Raw genomic sequence first — 24,721 nt, forward strand, 5'->3', positions numbered from 1 at the left:
TAAGGAAATAATGCACCTAAAGTTGAGGACTTTTGACCCTGCAAAGTTATTCTACATATATGCATGAAAAGCTAGGCGTAGACCCGAATTCACACTCTGTATGAGTCTATCATTAAGGCAAATCCAAATCCATTTCTATATCTAAAAAGTAAAGAAGACTACAACAGAGAAAGACCTTCAAGAAAAATCCTCCATCACTATTTGATATCTCACTTGATACCCTTTTCATAGTTTTTACGTCATGTAACGTCACTCATGCCTTGAAGTTTAGGTTTAGAAATTTAACAGGTTTAGTTAAAAGTTAGAAGTTTTCGATTGATAGTATAAGATTGAACGCATAAGGTAAAATACTGAACAGACATGAAGTGACAACAGAAGACTTTTATTAGGAAGGTTTCTAGAAAATGCAATTGCTGGCAAGAGCTAAGGCAATTAAACCTGTGGAAGCATATATATTATCTTGGCTGCAAATTTTTAACTCTACATTACAATGCCAAAGAAAAAGCTATAATGAATAGTATGACTGCAAGGAATTATGCAAAGATTATTATTACACTGTACACTCTCACAAAACCCCTCACTAAGCTTATTCACAGATATGGAAAAGAGACAAAAAGAACGAAGAACCAAAATCATAATTCGCCAATGCAAATGGAATTATCCAATAAAGTTACAGTAATATAATTCCTAAACTTTCTCTAACAATATTTCATGGCGTGCACAGCACCAAACTGCATGCCTCTACGCATACCTGCAAAACGGCACAACCCAGGTTTCCATCAATTCTAACCTCATCCTCTGTGTTAGCCCTTTTCTCATGTTGAAGCAAAATCTATTCCTTTCACTTGAAACCCCCGCAGCAGTTCCATGAAAAGCCTATAATGTTGAAATTTTTCTATGTAGTATGTTGGATTTTTATCATTGAAGTGGATATGTGAAGAGACATCATCTGTGTGATTGTTTCTGGACTGTCTTCCTCCATTTTACATGAATTGATCACCGCTGTTTTCACCTGCATTACTTCTTTTCAAATTAAGGTTGGTGCAAAGATCTCAAAAAGGATAAATTACCTAGATGGCATGCATTATTCACCATACCTTTTGCGTTTGCTCTTCAAGACGGTAGAAGTTGATGGGTTGCTATGCCAGTTCCTCTTCCTCTGATTGATGAACCAATTGTTAATCTGTTTTAATTGTAAACCTGTTTCCTGAACCAATCTCGCCTTATCTTCCTCCTGAAAATTTGTTAAGATCAGTTATTTAAAAGTTGGAGCAAATATCTAGCTGGACGCATTTGATGTGCAAATAGCTCAAGAAACCAATGCATCTTCAAAACTTCAGGTACAAACTTAAGTAGAAAATTTTCTGATATGAAAACAAAATTTCTGTCAACATAACCCAGAAGCTATCAGACCCAAGTCTATTAAAAGATTAGGTGCTTAAAATGTTATGAACAGAGTGCCTTTTGTTTGTTGAATGCAGTTCATGGTAGTGGTGAACTAGAAACTTACAGTAGGGTATGGCCACTTGGAATGTGACTGCCACCAAGCTTTTAAAACTGATGTTGTGTCACCAGGAAGTTTACCTGCCCTTCTCTTGCGCAAAATTTCCTCCCTTATGTCCACAATCTTCTCCTTGTAACCCTGTAAAGAGTGCTCAAGTCGGTAACCTTGATTCTCAAACCATAAAAATCTCTACAAAACAATAATTTCAACAATTACCTGTTTGAGTTCATGCTTCAGTTCTTGCCTCACACGCTCCATCAAAGACCTTTCACTCTCTGTTGGGATCAAAGGCCCAAATCCCATGGAATCTGGACCTTCCAAACTTCCATCAAACAAGTTGGCATCACTGTCCACTTGGTCTTCATCATCATCAGACATTGTTGCACCTGTACCTTCGCCTGGAGAAACTCCTATTTATGTGCCACAGCAGAGATTATGACAGAATCAGCATTCAAGATTAACTTGGGCTATTTTTTCTCTAAATATGAGAGAAGAGGATCTTAGAAATCATATCAATGTACTTAAATCAATATGGAAAGGCAAAATATTTTCAAACAAAAATCAGCATCATCTAATGCGGTTTGTCACAGATTAGAAACCACATAGAACACTGCAAATCATTGGAGTACTGAACCAATATCGGAAGCAATAATTTTATATCAGGAAGGAAATGTCACTAAGAAAATAAAATGAGATATTTTCAAGAACATTACCTGTTAAGCTCTGTAAGGATTGCTCAATTTCCCAACAAGCCATTACTGCTTCCATTGCATGGACCCGAACATGCTGTTGCAATTGTTCTTTAAATGAACATAGCAACAGAACATAATGCGTCTGCATTACCAAGGAACAGAAAAGATTAAAATTTGCTTCTGAAACTTCAACATACAAAGATGCATTGAAATCTATAAGTTATCAGAAAGAGAGGCCAATGTTGAAAACAAGTGTACAATAGATATTCTCTTTGCTAATCATGAGAAATTCAAAGGCATTAATCATTTATGAAACCAAGCATTGTGTCACCAAATGCTGATGACTCTTTGCAAAGCTATTTGTATCCGTGCTCTTGCATCTGTTCAGAATAGAGTGAGGAAGATTCCATCACTATCAAACACGTGAGAATGACATAACACTTGAATTTTTGAATGCAATATGCTACCTCATTAATCTCTGAAGTATTTTTCTTCAAAAAAGAATGGTAAAGGTGGGAACTCCTTATCCTTGTGATACTAGGAAAGTGAAGATAGAGAAGGATGCGTGGAGAAATAGCATAAGTTCTTGACATTGTTGAGATTGGAACTTCCCATTACTTGACATGAAAAATGTCCAATCCAATTCACCAAAAGGAAAAGGAAGAAACGACCTATTCACTTATTTTGGTTCACAAATACCAGCTCACCCCTCTCTTAGCTTATCAGGTTTAGACATTAATGCTATTTTTCTCGTGCTAAATCTTATGGCTGCCAAACTAATTCTAACCATTCAGTCTGCCCAACCGTTTCTAATCAAAGCTGTCACAGCATCAGCACTCGGTTTCTTCATCATAAATTTTCTTTTCCTCTGAAACATGAGCAAATCACCTCTGAGACTGCCAAGGAACCCTTTCCAGATTTGGCTCTGATTGAATTGTAAACATAAGGTTTCAACGTTTTCTTTGCTACCAATCAACTCATCATATCTAACAAAAAACAAATGTACTACCAAACTTTTTTCCTTCTTTCTCTTTATCTGAAAAACAATTGTCGGTGCACCCCACTCCCCTGAATTAATCACCAATGTTTAAAAAGATTAATCAGCATTAACCTCAACAAAACTGCTAGCAATTAAAACCAGTTTCCTTCCCAGTCTAATCCAGAAGTTTGAAGAACCCCAAGGACAGAAAGTTTTAAAGGCTTTGGTTTAGGATTTCAGATAGCTTTAAATAGAAACAATCACGGAGCACACAGAGAAGCAGTGAATTCTTCTCATTTCTCCGGGTATGGAGTTACCAAATTGCCACTCAAGGCTAATCAGATGAATGATTTCAAAGAAAGAAGAGAATCAGTAGAGGAAATAAGTTGTAACAGACTAACAGTGGGAGTAGTAGCATACCATGAACTGATCAAGCTCTTTGTCATCACCAACCAGGCCCTGGGCCCCTCCACCGAGAGCCGAGTACTTCGCCACCACATGCTGTGACTGAGCTAGCTGAGCATCGATCCTCGGAAGCTGGTCGACTGGCGTAGCGATCCTTAGACACGCCACGTGTGCAGATAACAGTTGCTCGTACAAAGGGTGAGCTAGTATCTCCGCCTTGTGTCTCGCATTCTGCCAATTCACAACTCCATCTCCAGCACCACTTCCACCTCCCCCACTTTCTACTACAACACCTTCGCTCTTGTTGTTATTATTCATAGTCTCGCTGTTACTGTTCTTCAAATCTCCCGATTCCACGGCGATCATGGAGTCCCCGCCTCCTCCTGCTGCTGCTGCCGCTGCGGCTGCCACGTCGTCGATGACGTCACTGTGGTTGCGGTGAAGAATCGAGGAAGACGAACGGGAAAGCCACTGGTTGGGACCCTGAGAAGCCGCGGTGGAGTCAGAAGCAGTCGTGGTAGTATGAAGGTTAAGGAAGTTAGGGTCGGAGAAGTGAGTGTGCGGTTGCGGTGGTTGAGGCTGCTGTGAACGGAGGAGAGCGCTGTTTAACCAATTGGGTGCGGTGGTTTCCGGTAGTTGTTGGGTTTGTTGCTGTTGGTTCGTTTGTTGCTGTTGTTGTTGGTCGGTAAAGTGATGTAGAGGGAGGTCTTGAGAAAGGTGGTTGTGGTGAAACGCCATGTGCCCCCCCTTCTCACTTTTCTTTTTCTGTAAAACGTATTCGAAAGAGAGATATTATGATGATGATGATGATGATGATGAAGACGATGATGACAATTATGAATTCATGGCTTGATAGAGAGAGAAAGAGAAAGCGAAAGAAACAATGGAAAAGACTGATTCTTTTCTTTCTTCTTTTACAGTATCAAGTTATAGACACAACTGGGATTGTATTCTTCGTGTTTCAGAGAGAAAACAACAGTGCAAGAGAGCAAACAAAGCTAAGGGCTTTAAGGATATATGGTGTAAGAGAAAGAGAGAGACAGAGATATATGATTACGAGTACTGTAGCAAACGTGCGAATAGAGAAAGGGAAAGAGAGAGAAGAAGAAGAAGAAGGAGAAAGACAGAACCAAAGACAGAAGAGAGGGGAGGAAGAGAGGGAAGCGGTTTTGAAAAGGCGGTTTTCAGGTGAAGAAATCTGCTTGTTATGAAAATGCTGGAGGTTTATGGCAGGGTGCGGGGTTGGGAAGGGTGGGGGACCATTTCATTTTTCTTTTTTATTTTATTTATTATTATTTCTAATTGTTATTATCTCATTATCATTTTGCTACAGTTTCCCTATGTGATTATGTTGTACGACAAAAACTAGTTTTTCTTACAAGACATCATGCCATGATGTCGATAAAAATTTAAAAAATAATAATAATTTTATATACGAAAACATATTTATCCTTTTACATCCCAAAAATAATTTTATTATTCTTCCCGAAATATTTTATTTTAAATAATTAAAACTTTTATATTAATTTTTATTAAAAATTAAATATTTAGATACGGAATGTTTTAGTAGTCATAATTATCTTTTATTTTCAAACAATTTAGAAAATTATTTTGACTTTTTGTGCAAAGAATCAAATGTTTACATGATTGAAAACCGTTCCCAATTGCGATGATAATCATTTTTTATTACTACTAATATTTATTTATTTATTTCTTTTTTTTCTAATCCGAAAAGACTAGTAGGGTGGGAGGAAGTACCCAAGAGCTTCTAACGAAAACCTGCGTGGACCTTCCTGGGTCAGAGGCTTGGCCGATGGAAGGCGTTGATCGATTTTGATCAGACGGTTTCTGAACTGTCAACGTGGCAATCCTGGGAGTGGGGATCAGGGTTTTATTTTAACTTCGTTTTTTTTTGGTTAAATTGGAACGTAAAGTGCGGGTTTGCATTCAGACCAAACCGAAGCTGATATGTAGATCAGTGACAGAGGCCCGGGTTGCCGTACGGCCGAAGCTGCTCCGGTCTTTCCTAAACTGTTGCAACAATCGTATTTTATGTTCCTGGATTACTGTTTTTTTTCCTCCTACAGTTTCTTCAAAAAATGCAATAAATGTGAATCGATTCTGGCCATGGATTCAATTTTAAATTATGGAAGATTAAATTCATTAGAATTTTTATTAAAAATAATAAAAATTAAATTATATTGATCAATTCAATATTTTTAATAAATTGATGATGAAAATTATCTTATGTGTTAATTAATGAATTAAATATTTAAATTTATAATAATTTAATTTTTACTGCTAATGAAGAGAAAGCTAGAAAAGTTTGCAGAGCCGCAATAGCAAAATAGGGTTGGAAACAATTGGAAAACAGTGTGTTCCAAAGAACTGTTCACCATTGATGAACAATTTTCAAATCTGCTTGCCAATAAATACTTTGTTGGTTATTAAATGGAAATCAACATTAACTGTTAATAAGTTATGAATAGAACTGAAATACGAAAATATAGACATTACGCATAATCATATATAAATACTATATGAATCTATATTTCATGATCGAGACTTAACAAGAAAATAATGGTAATGGTAAACATTTTATTATTCAACTAAATAATTGTACACATCTTTTGTTTATATCGAGTTTTCGATAATAATTACAATTAATTAATTTTTTAAAGAAAAAATCTAAACGCAATTTACAGGGAATGGTGCATGATTAAATCTCGAATAACCCAAAAGCCAGGGGAAAAAATAGAAAAACTTTAGCGAAAGTACTGGTAGTAGGATTTTCAGAAATCTAAAGTTGGTTAGATTGGACTGTCATTTTTTAGTACTGGTAAAAGAAGAACATTAGCGGAGCCTACCATGCATGTAAAAAGTGCTTACAGCAACAAACTACATCATCGTATCTAGAAAAGTGTAGGCGCAGTTGGTCCGTGGTAAGTAATTTTGTATAGTAAGCAGCTGTATCCCTTAAAACTGGGAGCGTGCATTCCACGTCACGAGCACTGTCGACTGACGAGATTAGCAGTTGGTTAAAAAGTAAAAAATCCGACCACTAACGACAAGGCGACCGGGGCCGAACGTCTTGTAGTGGAAGTTTTTCAGTTCCGTACGGTTTTAAATGACAGTTAGGGGCGGTAGGCGATGAGCGACCACCGATTTCTCCGAAGATGATGAGGCAGTGGAGGAGAAGGAGGAGGAGGAGGTGGCGAAAGACAGACATCGCGCGAAAACGAAAGAACAGAGGAGGGGGAAGCACCGGGGGGCGGGGACCATAAATTACGTCGCTTCTCTCTCCGCCACTTGCGGGACAACGACTGGGGGGACACGCGTCGAGAGGAGGGGTCCTTGGACCACCCGGTGGTCCCCAGATCGAAGCACGCGCCAGATAGAAATCGTATCATAGCCGTACACGTGGATTGATGAGGGATATCGGTAAGCGGGGACCACCAAGAATTTTGACCTCTCTGACAGCCGCCGGCTTAATCAATGCAAACTGTTTCTGGTCCCCTCAACGAAGATGCGGGGCCCCAATGCCCTCATATAAAAAAATAAAATAAAAGAGAAGAGGAGCGGGGGCCCACAAAGGGTAAGTGGGGCCCGCGAAGGGGAAGGTACTGTTTGGTTTTTATGGCAAACTGTCCAGCTTTAAGGAAAGGATGGTCCCCTACCAACTTGTTTTCTCTGTCTTAAAATAATAATAATAGAAGAAAATTTTTCATTTATTTTTGCTGTTTCATTTTTGTAGGTGGTGATGACCTGTCGTCAGGCAGACGGCAGAGGCATAGAAAGGTGAAAAGGAAGGGAGCGGCTTACGTAATTTCTTAGGAAATGTCTGATTGTCTGCCTCTCTCAGCCTTGCTCCCCCAATTTACGTTGCTTTGTGGTCCTTTAGTACCAACTTTCATACATGTACGTCCTCTTTTAAATACCTACATTTTACATATATTTATAAATTTATTACAATAATTTTACCTGATACTGTTTTTTTATATTATGAATTTATTTTTTATATTAAAATTATTAAATAATTTAATTTTTAATATAAAATATATTTAAATTAACATTTTTATCTTAATTTTTATAAAAATAAAAAAAATATTATAAACAGATGAAGTGTATATGATTTTTCTATTTGAAGCGGAAATTTCTCCCTAAGTATACATTAACTGACATGCTATTTGAATATCACACTATTAATTAATTTAAATTCCTTCGACCCATTTAATTATTATTTGTTTTCACAACTAATTGAAGTAGTGAGAAAATTAAAAATTTTACTAACATATTGAAAGCATCAAAACACACTCGTGAATTTATATAATAAATTGATAATTTATCTATAAACATCTAGATGATTTTTATATATTTTTAATATTTGTCTATTTGCACAAAAAAATAAAATAAATTAAATTCAAGGCATGTTTATCATATGAACATTATGGAAATAGTTATGATAGTTATTGACATTTACACAACGCACGATTGAACAATTTCATAGTTGATACAACAATTGCTACTTGTACTTGTATTTGTCAGTTTTACTTGCTTTATTTATTTAATTTTTTATTTTTTATTTAAAATAAATTAAATGGAGGAAATGATGGGCTGAAAAATAATGTAAATATAAACGGTATAAAGCCATTAACATTATCCCAACATGTGTTCACATTTATTTTTCTTTTCTTTTTTATGATGATTTTTTTTTTCGGCGGACATTATAGGTGAAAATTTTTAGCATTTAAAATGCTGGGTGGGTAGGTGGAGCCAAAAACATGTTCAAATACGAATTAATTCCTTAAAAAAATATTTTTCTCTGTTACAATTGTTATGTGAAAATTAATTTTTATAAAAACGGGACGAGTTCTCTAGAGTTGTGCTAGTTAACAATCATTTTCAAGATTAAATATTCTCATATATAGTTAATTAATTATAGATTAACAGAAGTTTTTTTTTTTTTTTTTGCAAATTAACGACTTAGACATCTAAACACATAGAAATTCAATATTCCTTGAAAGACCCAAAAAAAAAAAATTACATACATTCCAAAGATGTCTCTAGATAATTGTTTATGTAGAGGGCAACTTCACTTTATGAGACATAAATTTTTAATTTTTTTTTATTAAAAAGACACAAGACAATACTCTTATTAATTTTTAGTTTAAAACATGACACTTAGATATGCTCCAATGATTCAAGCAACGAGGCATCTTATAGGGACTTTGTTGATTCTCGAAACAGATTCCACGAAGTTAGATTCTTATAGTTGATTAAATTCAGTTAATTTGATTTTGTTTTTTTATTTTATAATAATTGGTTAAGAAAAATTATTTATTCATCATTTCAAATTTTGATTACTTTTTTGTGTTTAAAATTTAGACTTGAATCGATGGATAACCTGTTATTTAGAATGTATTTTTTAAATACATATTTTGATATAAAAATTTTTTATTTTTAAAGCTTAATATCAAATTGTTCGCCTTTAATTATTAAGGTGAAAATCGAGGGGCAAAGAGAGGAATAAAGTAAACAGGTGGATGATGATGATGAAAAATTAGAGGGCGGACATGCGTTGGTTAATTATTTAGAAAGGGCGGGGTGCGTGGCTGCGGATCATCCTGGCAAGCGGGCACAGTGCCGTGGGGGGTGATCTGGACACTGTCCGATACATTGGGATTGGAAGTTAAACGTCTCTTTTCATCTGTCAAATTGTCTCTGTTTTCTGTCCACGCATGCTTCTTATTTTCCACGTCGGCTTCCAAACCTTTTGAGTTTGTTTTGTTTGCTTTCCAACGACCCAAATCTTGGTTTCCTCCAGGCTCCGATACTGTTCATGTTGAAAGTTAAGACTCCCCCTCACGTGTTGTTTGCTTCACGCTCACCCGACGTGACCAACAACTAATTTCCTTTTTTTTCTTAATTAAAAGTTTTATTAACCAATGATTACTATAAAATATACGAGAAAAGTATATTTAAATTCATATCATATTGTATCACGTTTAAAATTATCTAAATTTTTTAATCACAGTATTTTCATTATGTTCCATCACAATTTTTATGCTTAATTAATCAAATTAAAATTTATAAAATTTGAATCTTAATTAAGTGAATTATTCATTTATTTTATCATTATAGTGTAAAATAAGAATTTTAATACATTGAGAATCACATTCAATATTGAAATCATTATTTTTATAATATAATTCATGTCATTAATTTTAATTATGCCTTCTCATATTTTCATGTAATATTTATGATTAATAAAATAAATTTTAGATTTTAAAATATATTAACAAAATCAAAAACAAAAACAAAGAGAGAAAGCATTTTAATCTCTATTTAATGATGGTTGTTAAAATTTAATACAGGATCAATGGAAAATTTAAATGCAACAAAAATTTAAAACGAAATCGACAATTTTAATGTCTTATTAAAAATATGCTGAGAACCTAAGAAAGAATAATTTTTTGTTATTTTATGATTGAAGAGAGTGTACTCCACGCGATTTAAAGGAGAGTTTGGAGGGGCCAAAACTTGCTTAAAACTCCATCAAAATATCCGAACAGTTGAGCGAATGGTTACTAAAACGAACACGTGTCGAACTCCAAACTCACAGAACGCGACAGAATCCAGTGCGACGCTGCCTAGGTTTCGTGGAGCATCTGCAAGCCCCTTTGCAACCCAACGTGCAATTCGCGGGGGCTGTCCTTGTCCACCAATTGGATGTCGCCATCTGTACCTTTCAAAAACAATTAGACGGACCCACACGTTTTACAGAACAAAAATCCTTAACCTTCCCTTACGTCATAAGTCGATTTAGTGCTCTTGTTTAAATCTTAATTTTAAAATACAAAATTCCAAACTTTAAATCGTAAATCTTATATTATAACATAAAAAATAAATAATTTAACAATAAAAATGATGATAATATAAAAATTTTATTAAAAATATGAAGTAAAATTACAAAAACAACACCAAATATGATTTTTACCGAGACAGTTTTTTATTATACTAAAACACTAATTAGTAGGTTGATGAGGTGATGATTAGTAGAACAAATTGAATAATATCTAAGATTATGTAGGTGGCACTTGGCAGGTTTTGATTAAAATTATTTTTAATTATAGTATTAAAATTGCGTGGGTCCAACATTTTATATTTTTTTAATTAATATTGAAACCAAAGATTAATAGTATAATGGGAGTGGGAAAAAGTCTTATGTAAGGCTTGTCTGTGCTTTCGTAGCCAAATCCTTTGAATATTAAAATGTCTTGTTTTAGGATCAAGTGATAGCATCACCCTTGGTGCAAGCTTTCAAGGGTGAAAGTTGTTCTCCTTTATGGTAGCATCTATATTTATAACAAAACAGAATAACTCAAAATTTTAATTAAATTAATCAATATTTAGGTTTATTCTTAAATATTTATCTTTCTTCGACTTTGAACAAAATGAAGATTAAAAAACAAATTTAATTTTTATATATTTTTCAATATTTTAACATGAAATAAATGTTTAATTTTTTTTTAAAAAAGGAAAAAGATAATGGCGAAAGGGAAAGGGATGGTCTTTGGTGCAAAAGATTGAATAAATCAAGAAAGGCTGAAAGGTTTAAGTTTTTGCAGAAGTTTCAGTTTAATTATAAGGAAAACTTTTTGGGGAAATTGATGGAAAGAGGAAGGGGATGCAATTTTGGGGCTGCAGATATTTGATTCAAAGAAAAAGTACTGCTGCTGGTATTATTTGCTGCACTGTGTCACTTTCAGTAACTTTCTACGGCTTTACCTTTTTTAATCAATAAAAAACTGATATTAAACATTCAGCAAGCAAATTCAATGAGTTCAAAGACAGTAGGACAGGGATAGGCTTTGCTTATCCTTAAACAAGCGAAAAATATTTATAGCATTAATTGTTTTCTCCTGGATTTATCTTTGGGTACGAGAGTTATCCCATAACTATTAGCTTCCTTGAGAAAAGGAAAAAAAAAACCAAAACAACTTCATTTATAACCCATTGTAAGAATAAAATTTATTTATATAATGTTAATCGAGAAAAAAAAGATATTTACAGCGTTAATTGAAAGGAAATAATAAGTTAAAATTATAAAAAAATATATATAAAAGTGGAGTTGATAAAGAAGAAAAAGAAAACCCGAAACCCTTTAATGGAATTTGGGATTTTGGGTAAGGAAAATGTAATGCAAAGGTGAACTTAAATAGTAATGTTTTTTTTTTTAAAATTTTATTTACAAAGAGAGTGTGGGGGCAGCATTGCTTTTTGGAAGGTGTTGCTAGAAAGGTCTAAGGTAGGAAATTGCCAAAAGGTATATCATTGACGATAGGGGGAACATATGTGGGATTCCAATTTGATCTCTGTGTATGTGGGTACATTATTGGAGGGTTTTGACCACTCTGTGAAAATGAAAGTACCCCCTACCACCCCCCCTCCCCCTCTCCTCTCTTGCTCCTGGAATCTCTATGCCTCCCAAGCATACAATCATTCAAAGTAAACTTTTCTTTTTAACATAAAAAATATCAAACCCAACTCCTCTATTTTTCCAAACTGTTTCCCTAAAAACCATTTTTCTGAAATTTTTGAAACGATGGAAAATAGCACTTAACACTTTAAGAACGGCTCCAATAACATATTATCTTACTTTACTTATTGTAGCATTATTCCTCTTCTTATTAGAAAAATCTTGTATTGACGATCCTTGAGTGATGGCGAGATTTTATGAGAGGAAAAAAAATCATTTGACATTATGTAATACAAAGTATTTGGACCTAACACATGTGACAGGTTGGTTTGGGATTTTTGAATGTGATATTTTGGGATAACCTCAACCTTGACTAAAAACCTTATTTTCAAGGAATGGGACCAAATAGAACCAAGCAAAGGTTGGCTTTTTCCCCCAAACTTTTTCACACACAAAGTGGTGAAAGAATAGACAAACAGTTCAAATCACCAACCGTTGCTATTGCCAAACAATTCTTTTACTGATCCCAAATTCTTTCTCTCTCTTTCTAATGCATCAAAGAGAAAAAGAAAGACATAGAACTGTCAAATTCCGTTACGCGTGACAAAGGGTTTCTTTTCTTTTTCTTTTTTTTTGGGTTTTTGTTTTGCTTTTGCCCCCACCAAACTCGATGTGATTCGCCTTATCCATAATGATGAAATCGTTTGTGTTTTCGTGTTGGGAAGACTTATTTTGCACTCATTTGATGTTTATTCTTTTCAAGGTGCACTTGTCACTAAAACAATCGTGCAAAGGAGCGAGGGGGGAAGAAACAAAAATTTGGGTATCTAATTTGGGACAATTATAGAGGGGAATTTGGGGCTAAAAAGAAAAGTTTGGGTTCTTCCAAGGAAATGCTTAGTGTTGAATCATTATGGGGTCAGTAGCTGTTTTTGTTTTGATTGAAGAAGATGCTTTTCATTTTCATTACTACTACTAGATGATATGATATGGGGTTTTTGAATCAAATGTTTGTGTGTACAGATTGTTGTTTTTGATAAGATTCAATTGACAGTATCTGAGGGGGGGATGAGGATGTGCCTAGATTTGGATGAGTTTCGTGCCCATGGTTGGCTCTCCTTCCCTTTCTCACCTCATGTTCCTCTGCCCCCCTGCTTCTCTCACCCTCAAAATCAGGCTTTTCTTTCTTTCCATGGACCACAAGAGCACTTTTAAGGCACTCTCTGCATGGACCACAAAGCCACTTGCAAAAATCTTCAGTCTCTTGACCTATCTCCAAATCAATGGAAAACCCAAAATCTCTTCATCTTACTGAAATTTTCTTTTTATTGTTTTGGGATTGCTGGTCCTTACTAAAAGATGTTAAAGAAAATGAAAAGTTACATTCCTTACCTCTCTCTGACTTTCTAATGTTCATATTCAACTTGTCAGCCTATGGTTGGGGTTCCCATACTAACCTTTCTTGCAACAATCTATCAATTCTTTTGTTATGAATTATGTAACTTTCTTTGGTTTTCTACGAGGTCAACTTCACCCTGTAACTGGCCCAGGATTTCCTTTTCCAACTTCTTAATCTTTGACAGACTTTCAAGTTACTCCTGTTTGTACCTAACGAAAGAACTTCAGTAAATTTTGTCTTAAGACAGGCCTAAGCAATTGGAGACAAACAAAAGGACCAAGTCAAGAAGAATATTGGTGGCGGGCAGAGGGAGGGGGGCAAAGCATGATAAACTGTGAGAATGGAAGAGGGTTTGAGGGACGGGAATCAGCTATCAGAACATGGTAAAGGGGCAGCAACTACCCCACAGGGCAAACGTAGGTGACATGATAGATGAGGGAAAGAAAAAGGGGAATCAAAGGACATTAAGTTATACACGAGCATGGCTTCGATGATGATATGTTTTCCTCTCTCTCTCTCTCTTTTTCTTCACTTTCACTCGTATGTGATGTCACAACATTTTCCTTGCTTGAGGAAACTCACAGTTTCATGTCGAGAATTACTGTTTGCTGAAAGCAGGTTTTCTCTATTCATTGATGCTGATGGAACGCACACACATTCGGCCACATGGAAATAGCCCATGGAAAGGGATTGAATATCAAGCTTGAACATGTGGGGGACGGGACGCTCTTCACATTCTTGCTCATATTTAGCCAAATTAGTCAATATTTCATCAAATATGTGTCACGGTTTCAAGCTAGACTACCCTTTTCCAATAACAAGAGTATAGTTCTTTGCAGTGCAGTTCGCATAATGAAATAACTATTTTGTGGGAATAAATTATTCAAAAATTTGAGGGATGAAAAAATGTTGAGAAATAATGGGAAAAACAAGTATTTGGTGTTGGGATCACTTTTAATCAAGATATTTTCAAGGGACAATTAGTAATTTAATAAGGTGGATTTCAAGCTAGGCTCCCCTTCTCCAATAACAAGAGGTCTTATAGTACATCTCCGCTTGCAAATGAAATAATTATTTCGTGAAAATAGATTAAGTCAAGAATAAATTTAAGAGAGATTTGAAAGGTGAAAGAATGTTGGGACATAATGGGGAAAGAGGGCATTTGGCATTGGGATCAATAGGAATTAAACCAGGATGAATTCTGAAGGACAACTTGCCCTTATCGAGGAACTAGAAAAATGTAAAAAGTATTCATTGCCAATGGAGAAAAACAGGCTGAAACTTCACATGATCCTTGGGAGATATACAGATTTTTCCTGGCCGACAACATGTTGTCGACAACAAAAACGTGGTAAGGAAGAAACATGAATGATTGTGAATAAGACACAGGAAGAACCAAACCACCGTCAAATCAAAAACATATACTATGCAGTGCAACTAAGAAACCAATTAAAAACACGTGGTAACAAAGGAAAATGTCAGGTTGGTGTGGGAAGGAGAGGATCCTGATAAATCAAAGAGTTAAACTGTTAGTTATACGAATCAAAACATGTAGGAAACTCGGTAACATTTTCCTGTTTAAAGGGCAAGTTCATTGAATCAAATATTTGCGTCTGTCCTGATTTCTCAGCAACGAAGCTGGGTGTGGGATTTTTCTACAAGTTCAACAGAGGAACGGGTAAGAAACCTGACGCTGTAATAAAATAAAATAAACAAAAGCTCATGATTTCTCAAAGATTCTGTTTTCAATCACCTTCATACACGAATTTCACATTTTTGGAGTTTTCCAGTTTCATTTTCAAGCACAGTCATGTCTCCTTCGTCCCCCAAATGGGGCATCAGATCAAAGACCCATTGCCACCCACCAACAACCCCACTCTTCCGTCAGTCCGCTGCCTCAATTTGGCAAACAATTCCTGAAACTCCGAAAGGAAGACCAAATAATTTTGTGTAATATAAGGGGAGGCAAAACTTCAACCTGTGATGCCACTGTTTTTAACCCATTGGGTGAAAACACCCAGCTTTCTGTCTGCATGATTTACCTTTTGTCAGGCAAAAGATTTGGAAGCGAAGAAAATATAAAACAAAGATCATGAAAAATTCTTCACCATTCTCATTACAAATTATTCCTGACATCCAAACAGAAAAACAGTGAAGCATTCCGGGTTGAAGCTAGCTGGAAAATGGAGAATGATGAAGACCGGTCTATTTCAAACAACGAAAATAATGCCATTCACATTTATATATATAATCATAATGACTGGTAACATCTTGTGCAACAAGAACAGATTCACATGGCTACATGCCAATGCTCATGTTGCAGGCATCAGATATTTTTGAATTGTGCATGAAGATAGATAGTGATTGAATGCCCATGATTTTCTCAACTGCCTTAATCACTTTCTGGCTTGAATCTGTAGGGCCTTGGGAATCAGGGGTCCGAAATCCTAAATTGGAAAGGTCCCAAAAGGAAGATGGAGAAATTTTAACCACTCATAGTTTACAATTCTCAACTGCAGTATTTACTGATTGAAGGGCCTTGCCACTGTAAGTTCTGAATAAAAACCAGATGGGAAACCTAAAGCTTGAATTCAATCCCATCCATTTACAGTTTAGAAGAGGTCCAAGTAAAAAAGTAGAAAGAAAGAGGGAATCAGATCACTGTATAAGTAAATGTGAAATGTCAAATATATTTCACAACACAAATGTTTAAAATGAATCACAAACATCCAAATCCCATCTCAGAATAAGGCCGCAATTTATACGATTTACAAGCACTAAATCCCTAATTTCTGCAGTAACTGGATTTTGATAGAAGCAGATCAGCTTTCCAAAATGGAAGAGCATTGTTGGTGGAGGGGAAAGAAAATGGTGATTCGGAAAACAGTCAAGGACATGTAACCAAAGACGCTGCCCAAAGATGCTAAGCACCCCTGTCCACTTTGAGGAGCACCTTAATAAACCATAACCATGTGGGGGGTAAAACGATCATGCAGTACCATCCACATGCACATGAAAAGGAGGTCCACGACAGAAAATAGGTTCATCAGATGATTCGCTTTTTGCTCTGGCTCTTAAAACGTCATTAGCATCATCGATTACAGCAGCAGCAACCAATGTGTACTCACCAGGAACAAGAAAGTACAAAGAAAAACAGTGTTTGCTTTCTTGAAGTGGAGGAACCTCCATGGTGATTCCACTTAGAACACCTGATTAAAATGATCAGATAAATTTAAAGTCAAAAGACTAACAGATGATACTATTAAAACTGACACACGAAACGGCCACACAATGATATCATAAAACAAAAGAAACTAACCAGCCCATAGGACAGTTGCCTTTGTGCCCTCAACACAATTCTCTCCAGCTACGTCTCTGCATGTAACACTAAGGTTCATATTGATTGTTTCCTTCGTGTTATTTCGAACCAGGACTTCCATAGGAGTCATATCATGTGCTATTACAGAATTCTTTGATGCAGAGGGCTGAACACTTGTATTTAATTCTTTTGGTAAATCAAGTTTTGAAGCATGTTCAGAACCATTTCCAGCAAGCCTGAACCCAAAAGTTAGAGGATCAGGCAATAATACATCCATGACTGATGATTGAAGGGCTGCCTGTATAGCATCCTTTATATTCAGTTCTCCAGAGCTGTTACGTCCTGATTGCCACCTGACTTTTATTCTGGAAATGAGGTTCTTAATGGAAGCATTTAGTTCCGCCTTTGTATTCCTTTCTGAGAAACTAGGATTTCTACCACCAGTATAGCCATCAGATTGCCAATCCTTCGAAAAAATTGAATCATCAAGAAAAGGTAACTTAAAATGCTCAAGGGGTATTAATACCCTTGCAAAGTAGTCCCTATCTATTCTTGTTTTAGGATAGCCATATTCAGCGGCATAATCAACAGAAAGGTTGTCCTCATTGCTTGACTTTTCCAACTGGACAGAGACACTGATTTCAAACACAACATCAGTTGGATTAGACAACTCTAGTTCGAGAAAACGTAATCCCCAACTTCCTCTGAAGGGATCAATCTTCACCAATCTCTCTATCTTATTTCCATATCCAACAGTTTCATCCAAAGGGTTACCATCTACATTAGCCAGATTGGAAAGACTCTCACCAACATGTGCAGGAATCTCCATAGAAAGCAGACGAGCTTTCACAAAAGACAAACCTTGCAAAACACAGATTTGTAATGGAACACCCAAGCGCCTTCCTGGGGGAACAGATGATTTGTTTGTTTCAAGATCTCCAGCATCTCCTAGTGGCCCTGAGAAAAGAATGATGACTTTAAGCACTAGGAAGAGGCTCAATGGTTCAGAAAGTTCAGTGGCCCAGCTACATGCAATTCAATAATGCTTCTAATAAGGGCAAGCTACTAGTCATCAAGTCAAATGACCTTGGTTATGTAGAGCTTCCAAATGCAGTGACGCTTGGCTCAAGTACAAAAGTATTAGGAACTCAGTACAAAACTTGCTTATTAGCATTTCTGAAAGGGTTGATCTTAATGGATATGACTCCACCTTAATGCATGAACTTATTTATCAGTTTTAATAACCATTTAGCAAAAGTTCAAAAAGTACTCATTTTTTGAAATTATAATTGTGCATAATTAGCTGCAACAAATGGGCTTTGATATTCTTAATAGCTGCCAGCACTAGTTATACAGTCTTACTACCTTATGAGGGAAGTCATAGAAGATCATTTAATCCAATCCCATAATACAACAGCAATCCTTTAACAAAGGTAAAGGAAATTCCACAATATTGCAGTAAATGCATCAAAGGGTTATCAACAACATAAGGAAAATTAGAAAGTTATATGCTTGAAAGTGATGTGAGACATTGAGCGAGTGGTTGCATTGTATAGATTTTACAAAAGATACCTGCATAATGGATCAACAATGAGGGGCTGCTTCCATCCTTCACATTTCTACCCGTGCTACCAGAGGCACTCTTACCAGGTGCAGTATCACTCTCCCCCAGGCCAAGTCGCCAGGCTTTCAAGGTCACAGGTAAGGTCACTTCTGCCCCAGGTTTCAATGGAAGAGCAGATTTTAATGTTTCATACGCAATTGAGATGACAGAATCTTGGTTTCTCCCAGACAGTGAAATGTGTGCTTGCTCAACTGGAACCGTGCCAGCATTAGCTAGATTTATCCATACATCTCGAATTTCACCTTCATATAGAACAATGGCACCATCACCACCTACAACATTTGACACTAGCAATGGCAACGGAGGTACCACAGAAATATTCGGTACAGATACATTTCTCAATCTTGGCGACCCACAGCATCGAAAAGGGTCAGAGAGCACAAGTCCTTGTGCTGCTCCAAGAAGCAAATTATCAACATCCCTAAAAAGGTGTTCAGTAATTACACCAAAACAATGAACAGTACATCCTGGAATCACCACTGGCCCAACAGATGTCGGGATTCAGACACGTGATTACCTGGGATGAATTAGGTGGGAGATCCACGCTAAGGGGAAAGAATCAAATTCCCGACTGCACTGAGAGATAGATGTATCAACCTTTAAATCAAATCCACAAGGGTTAGCTAACTCCACCAAGACCTGCACTGGTTCCCCAACAATCCAAATTAGATCTTGCTTGCTATTATCATTTGGTTCTCCCTTGCTGAATGGTGTATATATAAAAGGTCCTGAAGGAGCAGAGCCTGCCCACCAATCTTCTCTTGCTGGATTGCGTTTCACAATGTCCATTTGTGAGGGATGGAGAGGAAAAGAATATAACCTGCAATAACAAACAACCATTAACATCTCTGAATACCAAGGTATTAAGGAAAGTGGAAGTCAACTGACTGGGACTTTTGCAAAAGAACTTCTTGATACAAGGGGATACAATGCAAAAACTAAGAGACCACATAGTCTCCATATTAAGTGCAGCACAAGAACAAAAACCATTAAAGGGATGAGATAAAATTCTCCCTCCAAAATCTAGATGAATTAAAAGCAGCGAGATAAACCTTACGAAAGGCAAGGCAGGATCAGCACATCGAGTTCCAGAAGGCAGCCTTTCAGCTGAATTTGACAGTGCACTAGCAAGGCCATTTTGACCAGCGGGTGTAATTAGAGGGTAGTAAGATCTTAGTAGCCTTGCTGCTGCACTCCAGGCAGTAAGAGGATCTCCTGCACGAACAGCAGATAGTAGTATCTCTCTCAGCACAACCATCTGCAAGGTGCTCCATTGAGACTCAAACAATGAAACTACTGACTGGTGATGCATTTTCCCAACATCAGCATGACCTGATTCAGTTTCCTGTCATAAAAGAAAGAAAAGTAGCAATGCTTATTATAATAGGATAATTTACTAAGACAGAACGAATTTCAATTAGATTGGGATGTCTTTATAAAAGAAGTTTGAAGAAACAGATAAACAATGTGCTACATAGTTCCCTCCATACTTCTATACTCACATTGGAAAGAGGATGTCTTGAGATGGACGCTCTACTCTGAACACGATATGCTTTGGTGGTCATTGCCAAGACTTGCATGGCACTAATAGCAGCCAATCTATTTTCTTGTTGTAGGTACAACTGAGCTACCTGCCTTGAGAAGAAGGCAGCTTTTCGTTGATAACCAAGAGTACCAAATAAACGAGCTATTTCAACATATAATATGAGTCTGTCACTGGCATCAATCAAAGATTTTGCACCATCAGCAGCGCCAGTTAACAATTCCACTACCTCCTTAGCCAGCTCTCTCCTACAATAACCAACAAGATTAAAAATGAAAATTCTTTTAAGAGAGTATATTGAACAGAATGCTTAACACAGAACACTATGCACAATAACTTGCAATTTTGGACAGGACCAGAGTTAAAAGTTCCTTATATCTTATGCCTTTTTCATAAAATGTCATAAATATCAGCCATCAGATTAACACTATAAAACAAGAGTAAATGAGTAAAATAAAAAAATTAAAAGAAAATAATACATCCAAATGGCCAATATAACAAGACAATTCTAATATATCCCATAAAACTTGTCATCTCCCAAAAATTGATCTCAAGAATACTAAGGAAATATTCACATGTTATTTACAAGCAAACTCAATGAGATCATAATGACATAATGCATTGAAACATACCTGCATAGAAACCTCGCCAATTTCAAGGTAGCTTCAAGTTCAAAAGTAAGAGGTGAGACTCTGCATTTAAAAAATATTAAAGTTAGTTCTCAGAAGGTTAAAGAAGGAAAGATTAATTTTACTCTTGCTTTTTTTAAGGGGAAAAAAAGCACATAAATCAGACCCTTTAGGTTGTAATTCACAAGATTAGACTGACAAAACTATGGTGCATCATTTTTGCTTCATAGAAGATTTAGATGAAAAAGGCTATAACACAAACATAAACATAACTTCGAAGAAGGAAGATAGAGAGCAGAAGCCAAGAGCATTCTACAAATATTGGCAATTGAATTTACTGAAACAAGATACATCAAGAGAAATGAAAAAAGAAAAAGACATCATATACCTTTGAGCATTGTCTTGTATGAAGGATTTCCTATAATGCACGATGACGCTATTGTAACGATACCTAACCTCATTCTCTACAACTGAATCCTTCTGGCCCAGACGATCAACCTGACGACAAGAAAAATAAGTAAATACATACAAGTTGAATAAATACATATGTGCAGATCAGTTGTCCGATGTGTTTGTTCTGTATTATCACCAGCAAACTTGTCATTAGGATGCAAAAAGTTAGAAGAGTATAATTCAAATACATCTGAACAACACCCCCCCCCCCCCCTTCGGGCAAAAAAAAAAGAAATGCCGATGGAGGAGGAAATTTTTGGTCTCTAAACATGCGATAAATCCTGAAAGCCAATGCTTGTCACTAAAATTGGCAGTGGCCATAACTGGATGTGAGCCACAACACTAATATGACATATAGTTTCAGAGATGTTGTACCGAGGACTCATTGTAAATATATCTATTCATTAATTATATTTGTGAGAAAGTAAACATTTATAATGAATTTCAAAAATAGAGAGGCCTTATCCATTTGTTTTTTCATGCACATGTATATATTGTAAGTAACCTAATCAATTTTAAGGATCCAAACAAACATCATAAATAGCAGATGTGTTTGGTTCAGAGGCCATAATTACCAGTATGGCACAAACGCTGCCCTCCAATGCCCCAGCATACCAGAAGTAATCAGTAGTCAACCTTGCTAGTTCAAGTGTAGTTGAATAATGAGCATTTGCATCAACAGGTGATCCTGCTAACAAACAGTAATCCCCTATTGTCTTCTGTGCACGGGCAACTCTTCGCTTTTTTGCCTTGATCACCTGCATCGTCAGTTTTATCAAAACAAACTGATTAAGTAGAAAATTCAAAAAATCACACTGTCCAACAATAAATAAATGCTTTCATACAATAAAACACAGATTAAAATGCTTAGGACACCTAAACATAAACCTCCTCTGAGCTAAGAGTAGCTTGAGAATCTAAAGGTGTCTTCAAAATAGTTCCAGCAGATTCTGCTTGAAGAACCCACTTCTCAAATTCCATCAACAATGAAGCAGCGATATCTTGCATCATTGTCTGCAAGTGAAACTCCTGGGTTGCACGGTCAGAAGGAGGAAACAAAACCAAGTTCTCCCTCTTCTTACCATCTTCCAGCTGCAGCAGAAAATTAAGGAATTAGACCATGCAATTCACAAAAGCTTGATATTATTTACGTTGTTAAAACAAACAAATATTGAACAAATTGAAAGGGTTTGAGAAACACGAATCACAGCATTCCTCCAGCTAATTGCCAATAATTATAACTAATAATAATCTTAATCATATAGCAGCATATTAACATCTGATTTAATTAAGGAAACAGAAAAAACCCTAATTCTGCGAACTCACTTGAGAATCGCCAGGACAAAAGGCGAAGCAGCGTTCTACGAGAGCAGAGGTGTAACCTTTGCAGGCGGCATTGAATTGATCGATGACGAAATCGAGATCTGGCGAGGAAGGGCAGTGGCAGATGCCGATCACGCCTAGGATCTTGCGGTTGGACTGGAAATCTTCCCACGGGCTGGGCGGGGCCCCGCCCAACACAAATTTGAACCGGAGCGAGCCCGAGTCCCAAGGCTGGTGAGTGAAAGGGGATTTCTGATGTTCCGTGTAGAAGGACCTGATCGTGGAGAGAGGGATCGCGTGGTGACGCAGCAGCATGGAGTGGTAGTCCCGCACGAGAGGAGGAGGGACATCGCCGATCGGAAGGACGGCAATCCGGATCATGCAGGAGGTCTCGATGCTCACGTCGGGTTCCATTTCGGTGAGACCGGACCCGGTGGGAGAGGGAGGAGTAGAGATTGTAGCGTGGAGGCGGGCGTATCAGATTAGGAGCATCCGAATCGGTCGAGTGACAGAGGCCAAAGTGGCAGAGTTAGAAGCAGGTTGAGAAATGGGACTGTCGTCTCGGGTGCGTTAACTCGTTTTGGTCGTTAAGATCTTATCAACTCTTTAAAAATAAATAAATGAAATCCTTCTTTAAACTTTGATCAAAATTATCTTATTACTACATTTTATTAATTAAATTACTTTAAAATTTTTCAAAAAATTTATGAAGTGAGCAACTCAAAATGACACCATTTCAATTAATTATTTATAAGGTTGAGAAGATTTTGATCGAATGAAACTGAAATAATTGATTGAATTAGTTAATTCAGATTGGTTATTTCGATTGGATTTGAAATTTTAAATATTTCCATCAATTTGAGTGATTTTTTATTTCCAAAATTTCTAATTGCCCACAAATTGACTATAAATATTATATTTTTAAAATTTTTTAATAATTTTAAAATTCATGATATTATTGAAATGTAATTTGTTGAGAATGTTTGTTGAATTTATTTCTTTTAAATTGGTATTTTTTCTTTAGGTTGATTTGTATTATATACTATGTTAAAATATTATGTTCGGTTTATTTGACTATTTGTTACTTGATGTAAGTTAAAGGGATATTTTTCTCCTATTTATTTATTACACTATTTTTGTAGATTGAATTTATCATGATTACAACGTGCACATGAGTAAATTTATCCTTTTTCCTGAAATAGTTGTTGAAAAAAATATTAAAGTTATTATAACCGAAATAATTAATTGAATTCACTGACATAATTTTATTTTGATTATTCTGATTCTTTCATGTACTTCAAACGATTCAATTATTTAAAATATAGTTTGATTAATTTAATTTGTATAAATTTTGGACTTAATCAATTGAATCAATCAGATGTTAAAATCAAAGATTTTGTAATATAATATTTTCAAATATGGCGTTTTAAATCTCAAAACTATCATTTATTTTCTATGCAATAAATCATATATTTTATGTGCTATATAAAACTTGGAGTAAGAATATATTTTATATACATATAAAGAAAAAACAGCTAGCAAATAATGGTTACATTATTCGAAGATAGCTTACTCCAAACTTATATGCAAAATATAACATAAACTTCTCGAGAGAGAAAGATCAAAATTATGAAAGCTTATAAGTAAATTTTTATGATATGTGATCATCCTGTTGACGCATTAATTGATTTTATAATGAATGTGAGTAATTGAATATTTCTTGTTTCGATGAATCAATTTTTTAAAAATTTGAATTTAACAAAAGCTTTGCCATCAATTATATTATAAATGTCTAAACCTTGCAATCAATTTCGAATTGCACTATGATGTGTTTATTGTTTTAAATCTAACAAATAAATAATAAACTTTCTCATGCATGAAAATAAAATAAAGTTGAATTTTTGAAATTAATTTGATTAATGTTAAATCATTACTAGTCTTAGGATAAGAATTGAAACTTTTAACCCTTTTTATAGAATTTAATCATAACAACAAATAAGCCATCAGTATTATTTTAGTTGTTTTTATTATTTATTAATCAACATCGGTTAAATTCAACTATATGATCATTCCTTCCGTTTTATTTGTTTGTTCGTTTTCTTATGTCTTGATTTTTGTTATATATTTAAAAAATCATATATTTATATTTTGTAAACAAATTTAAAATTAAATATAAAATATATCAAAATAATTTTTTTCTTAATTTTCATGAAAAAAAATTAAAAACGAATGAAAGATTAAAGGAAAATTCGAGATTAGAAAATCATAATCTTCCTTTTCATTGAATTAAATTTCTTTAAGCTGCCAAAATTTTATTAGAACAAAAAAAAGGGGAAAAAGAAGAACTAAAAATTTCAAATTTCAAATATATA

At 35.5% G+C, this 24,721-nt stretch overlaps 3 protein-coding genes across 5 annotated transcripts; all 3 read right to left on the minus strand.

Moving 5' to 3' along the window:
* Positions 1 to 506: 506 nt before the first annotated feature.
* LOC110410668 (homeobox protein knotted-1-like 3) lies at positions 507 to 4,795 on the minus strand. 3 transcript variants are annotated; one of them, XM_021420490.2, is made up of 6 exons: positions 3,596 to 4,795; positions 2,218 to 2,338; positions 1,721 to 1,914; positions 1,511 to 1,642; positions 1,098 to 1,234; positions 507 to 1,020 (listed from the first exon to the last, which is right to left on the minus strand). In XM_021420490.2, the coding sequence occupies exons 1-6, from the start codon at positions 4,316 to 4,318 to the stop codon at positions 984 to 986; spliced, it is 1,344 nt and encodes a 447-aa protein (XP_021276165.1). In that variant the 5' UTR covers positions 4,319 to 4,795; the 3' UTR covers positions 507 to 983. The 3 variants fall into 3 exon arrangements, with proteins under 3 accessions (XP_021276165.1, XP_021276163.1, XP_021276166.1); XM_021420488.2 differs by having other exon boundaries at positions 507 to 1,023; XM_021420491.2 differs by having other exon boundaries at positions 507 to 1,012; positions 3,596 to 4,794.
* An 11,329-nt stretch (positions 4,796 to 16,124) lies between these two features.
* Positions 16,125 to 18,951, minus strand: LOC110410833 (trafficking protein particle complex II-specific subunit 120 homolog). The gene is made up of 3 exons (XM_021420724.2): positions 18,350 to 18,951; positions 16,778 to 17,734; positions 16,125 to 16,667 (listed from the first exon to the last, which is right to left on the minus strand). The coding sequence occupies exons 2-3, from the start codon at positions 17,604 to 17,606 to the stop codon at positions 16,447 to 16,449; spliced, it is 1,050 nt and encodes a 349-aa protein (XP_021276399.2). The 5' UTR covers positions 17,607 to 17,734; positions 18,350 to 18,951; the 3' UTR covers positions 16,125 to 16,446.
* Positions 18,156 to 22,960, minus strand: LOC149527570 (trafficking protein particle complex II-specific subunit 120 homolog). The gene is made up of 10 exons (XM_089782661.1): positions 22,353 to 22,960; positions 21,915 to 22,118; positions 21,602 to 21,784; positions 20,962 to 21,071; positions 20,577 to 20,636; positions 19,904 to 20,192; positions 19,454 to 19,746; positions 18,919 to 19,221; positions 18,350 to 18,822; positions 18,156 to 18,199 (listed from the first exon to the last, which is right to left on the minus strand). The coding sequence occupies exons 1-10, from the start codon at positions 22,761 to 22,763 to the stop codon at positions 18,156 to 18,158; spliced, it is 2,370 nt and encodes a 789-aa protein (XP_089638787.1). The 5' UTR covers positions 22,764 to 22,960.
* Positions 22,961 to 24,721: the final 1,761 nt, after the last annotated feature.

Source organism: Theobroma umbraticum, unplaced genomic scaffold, assembly GCF_002168275.2.
Source record: "Theobroma umbraticum cultivar Fairchild unplaced genomic scaffold, ASM216827v3 scaffold_56.0, whole genome shotgun sequence".
Lineage (NCBI taxonomy): Eukaryota > Viridiplantae > Streptophyta > Magnoliopsida > Malvales > Malvaceae > Theobroma > Theobroma umbraticum.

Excerpts from the sequence above, each read along its gene's own strand:
- LOC110410668 (XM_021420488.2), bottom strand. The coding sequence starts at position 4,318 with ATGGCGTTTCACCACAACCACCTTTCTCAAGACCTCCCTCTACATCAC. Across the intron at positions 1,915-2,217 it reads ATCCTTACAGAGCTTAACAG|GAGTTTCTCCAGGCGAAGGT; the intron begins GTAATGTTCTTG and ends GCACATAAATAG. Across the intron at positions 1,024-1,097 it reads TTGAAGAGCAAACGCAAAAG|AAGTAATGCAGGTGAAAACA; the intron begins GTATGGTGAATA and ends TAATTTGAAAAG.
- LOC149527570 (XM_089782661.1), bottom strand. The coding sequence starts at position 22,763 with ATGGAACCCGACGTGAGCATCGAGACCTCCTGCATGATCCGGATTGCC. Across the intron at positions 21,785-21,914 it reads CTACTCTTAGCTCAGAGGAG|GTGATCAAGGCAAAAAAGCG; the intron begins GTTTATGTTTAG and ends CTGACGATGCAG. Across the intron at positions 18,200-18,349 it reads ATTGTTGATCCATTATGCAG|GATTGCTGTTGTATTATGGG; the intron begins GTATCTTTTGTA and ends CCTTTGTTAAAG.
- LOC110410833 (XM_021420724.2), bottom strand. The coding sequence starts at position 17,606 with ATGGAGATTCCTGCACATGTTGGTGAGAGTCTTTCCAATCTGGCTAAT. Across the intron at positions 16,668-16,777 it reads GGCAACTGTCCTATGGGCTG|GTGTTCTAAGTGGAATCACC; the intron begins GTTAGTTTCTTT and ends CATTTTAATCAG.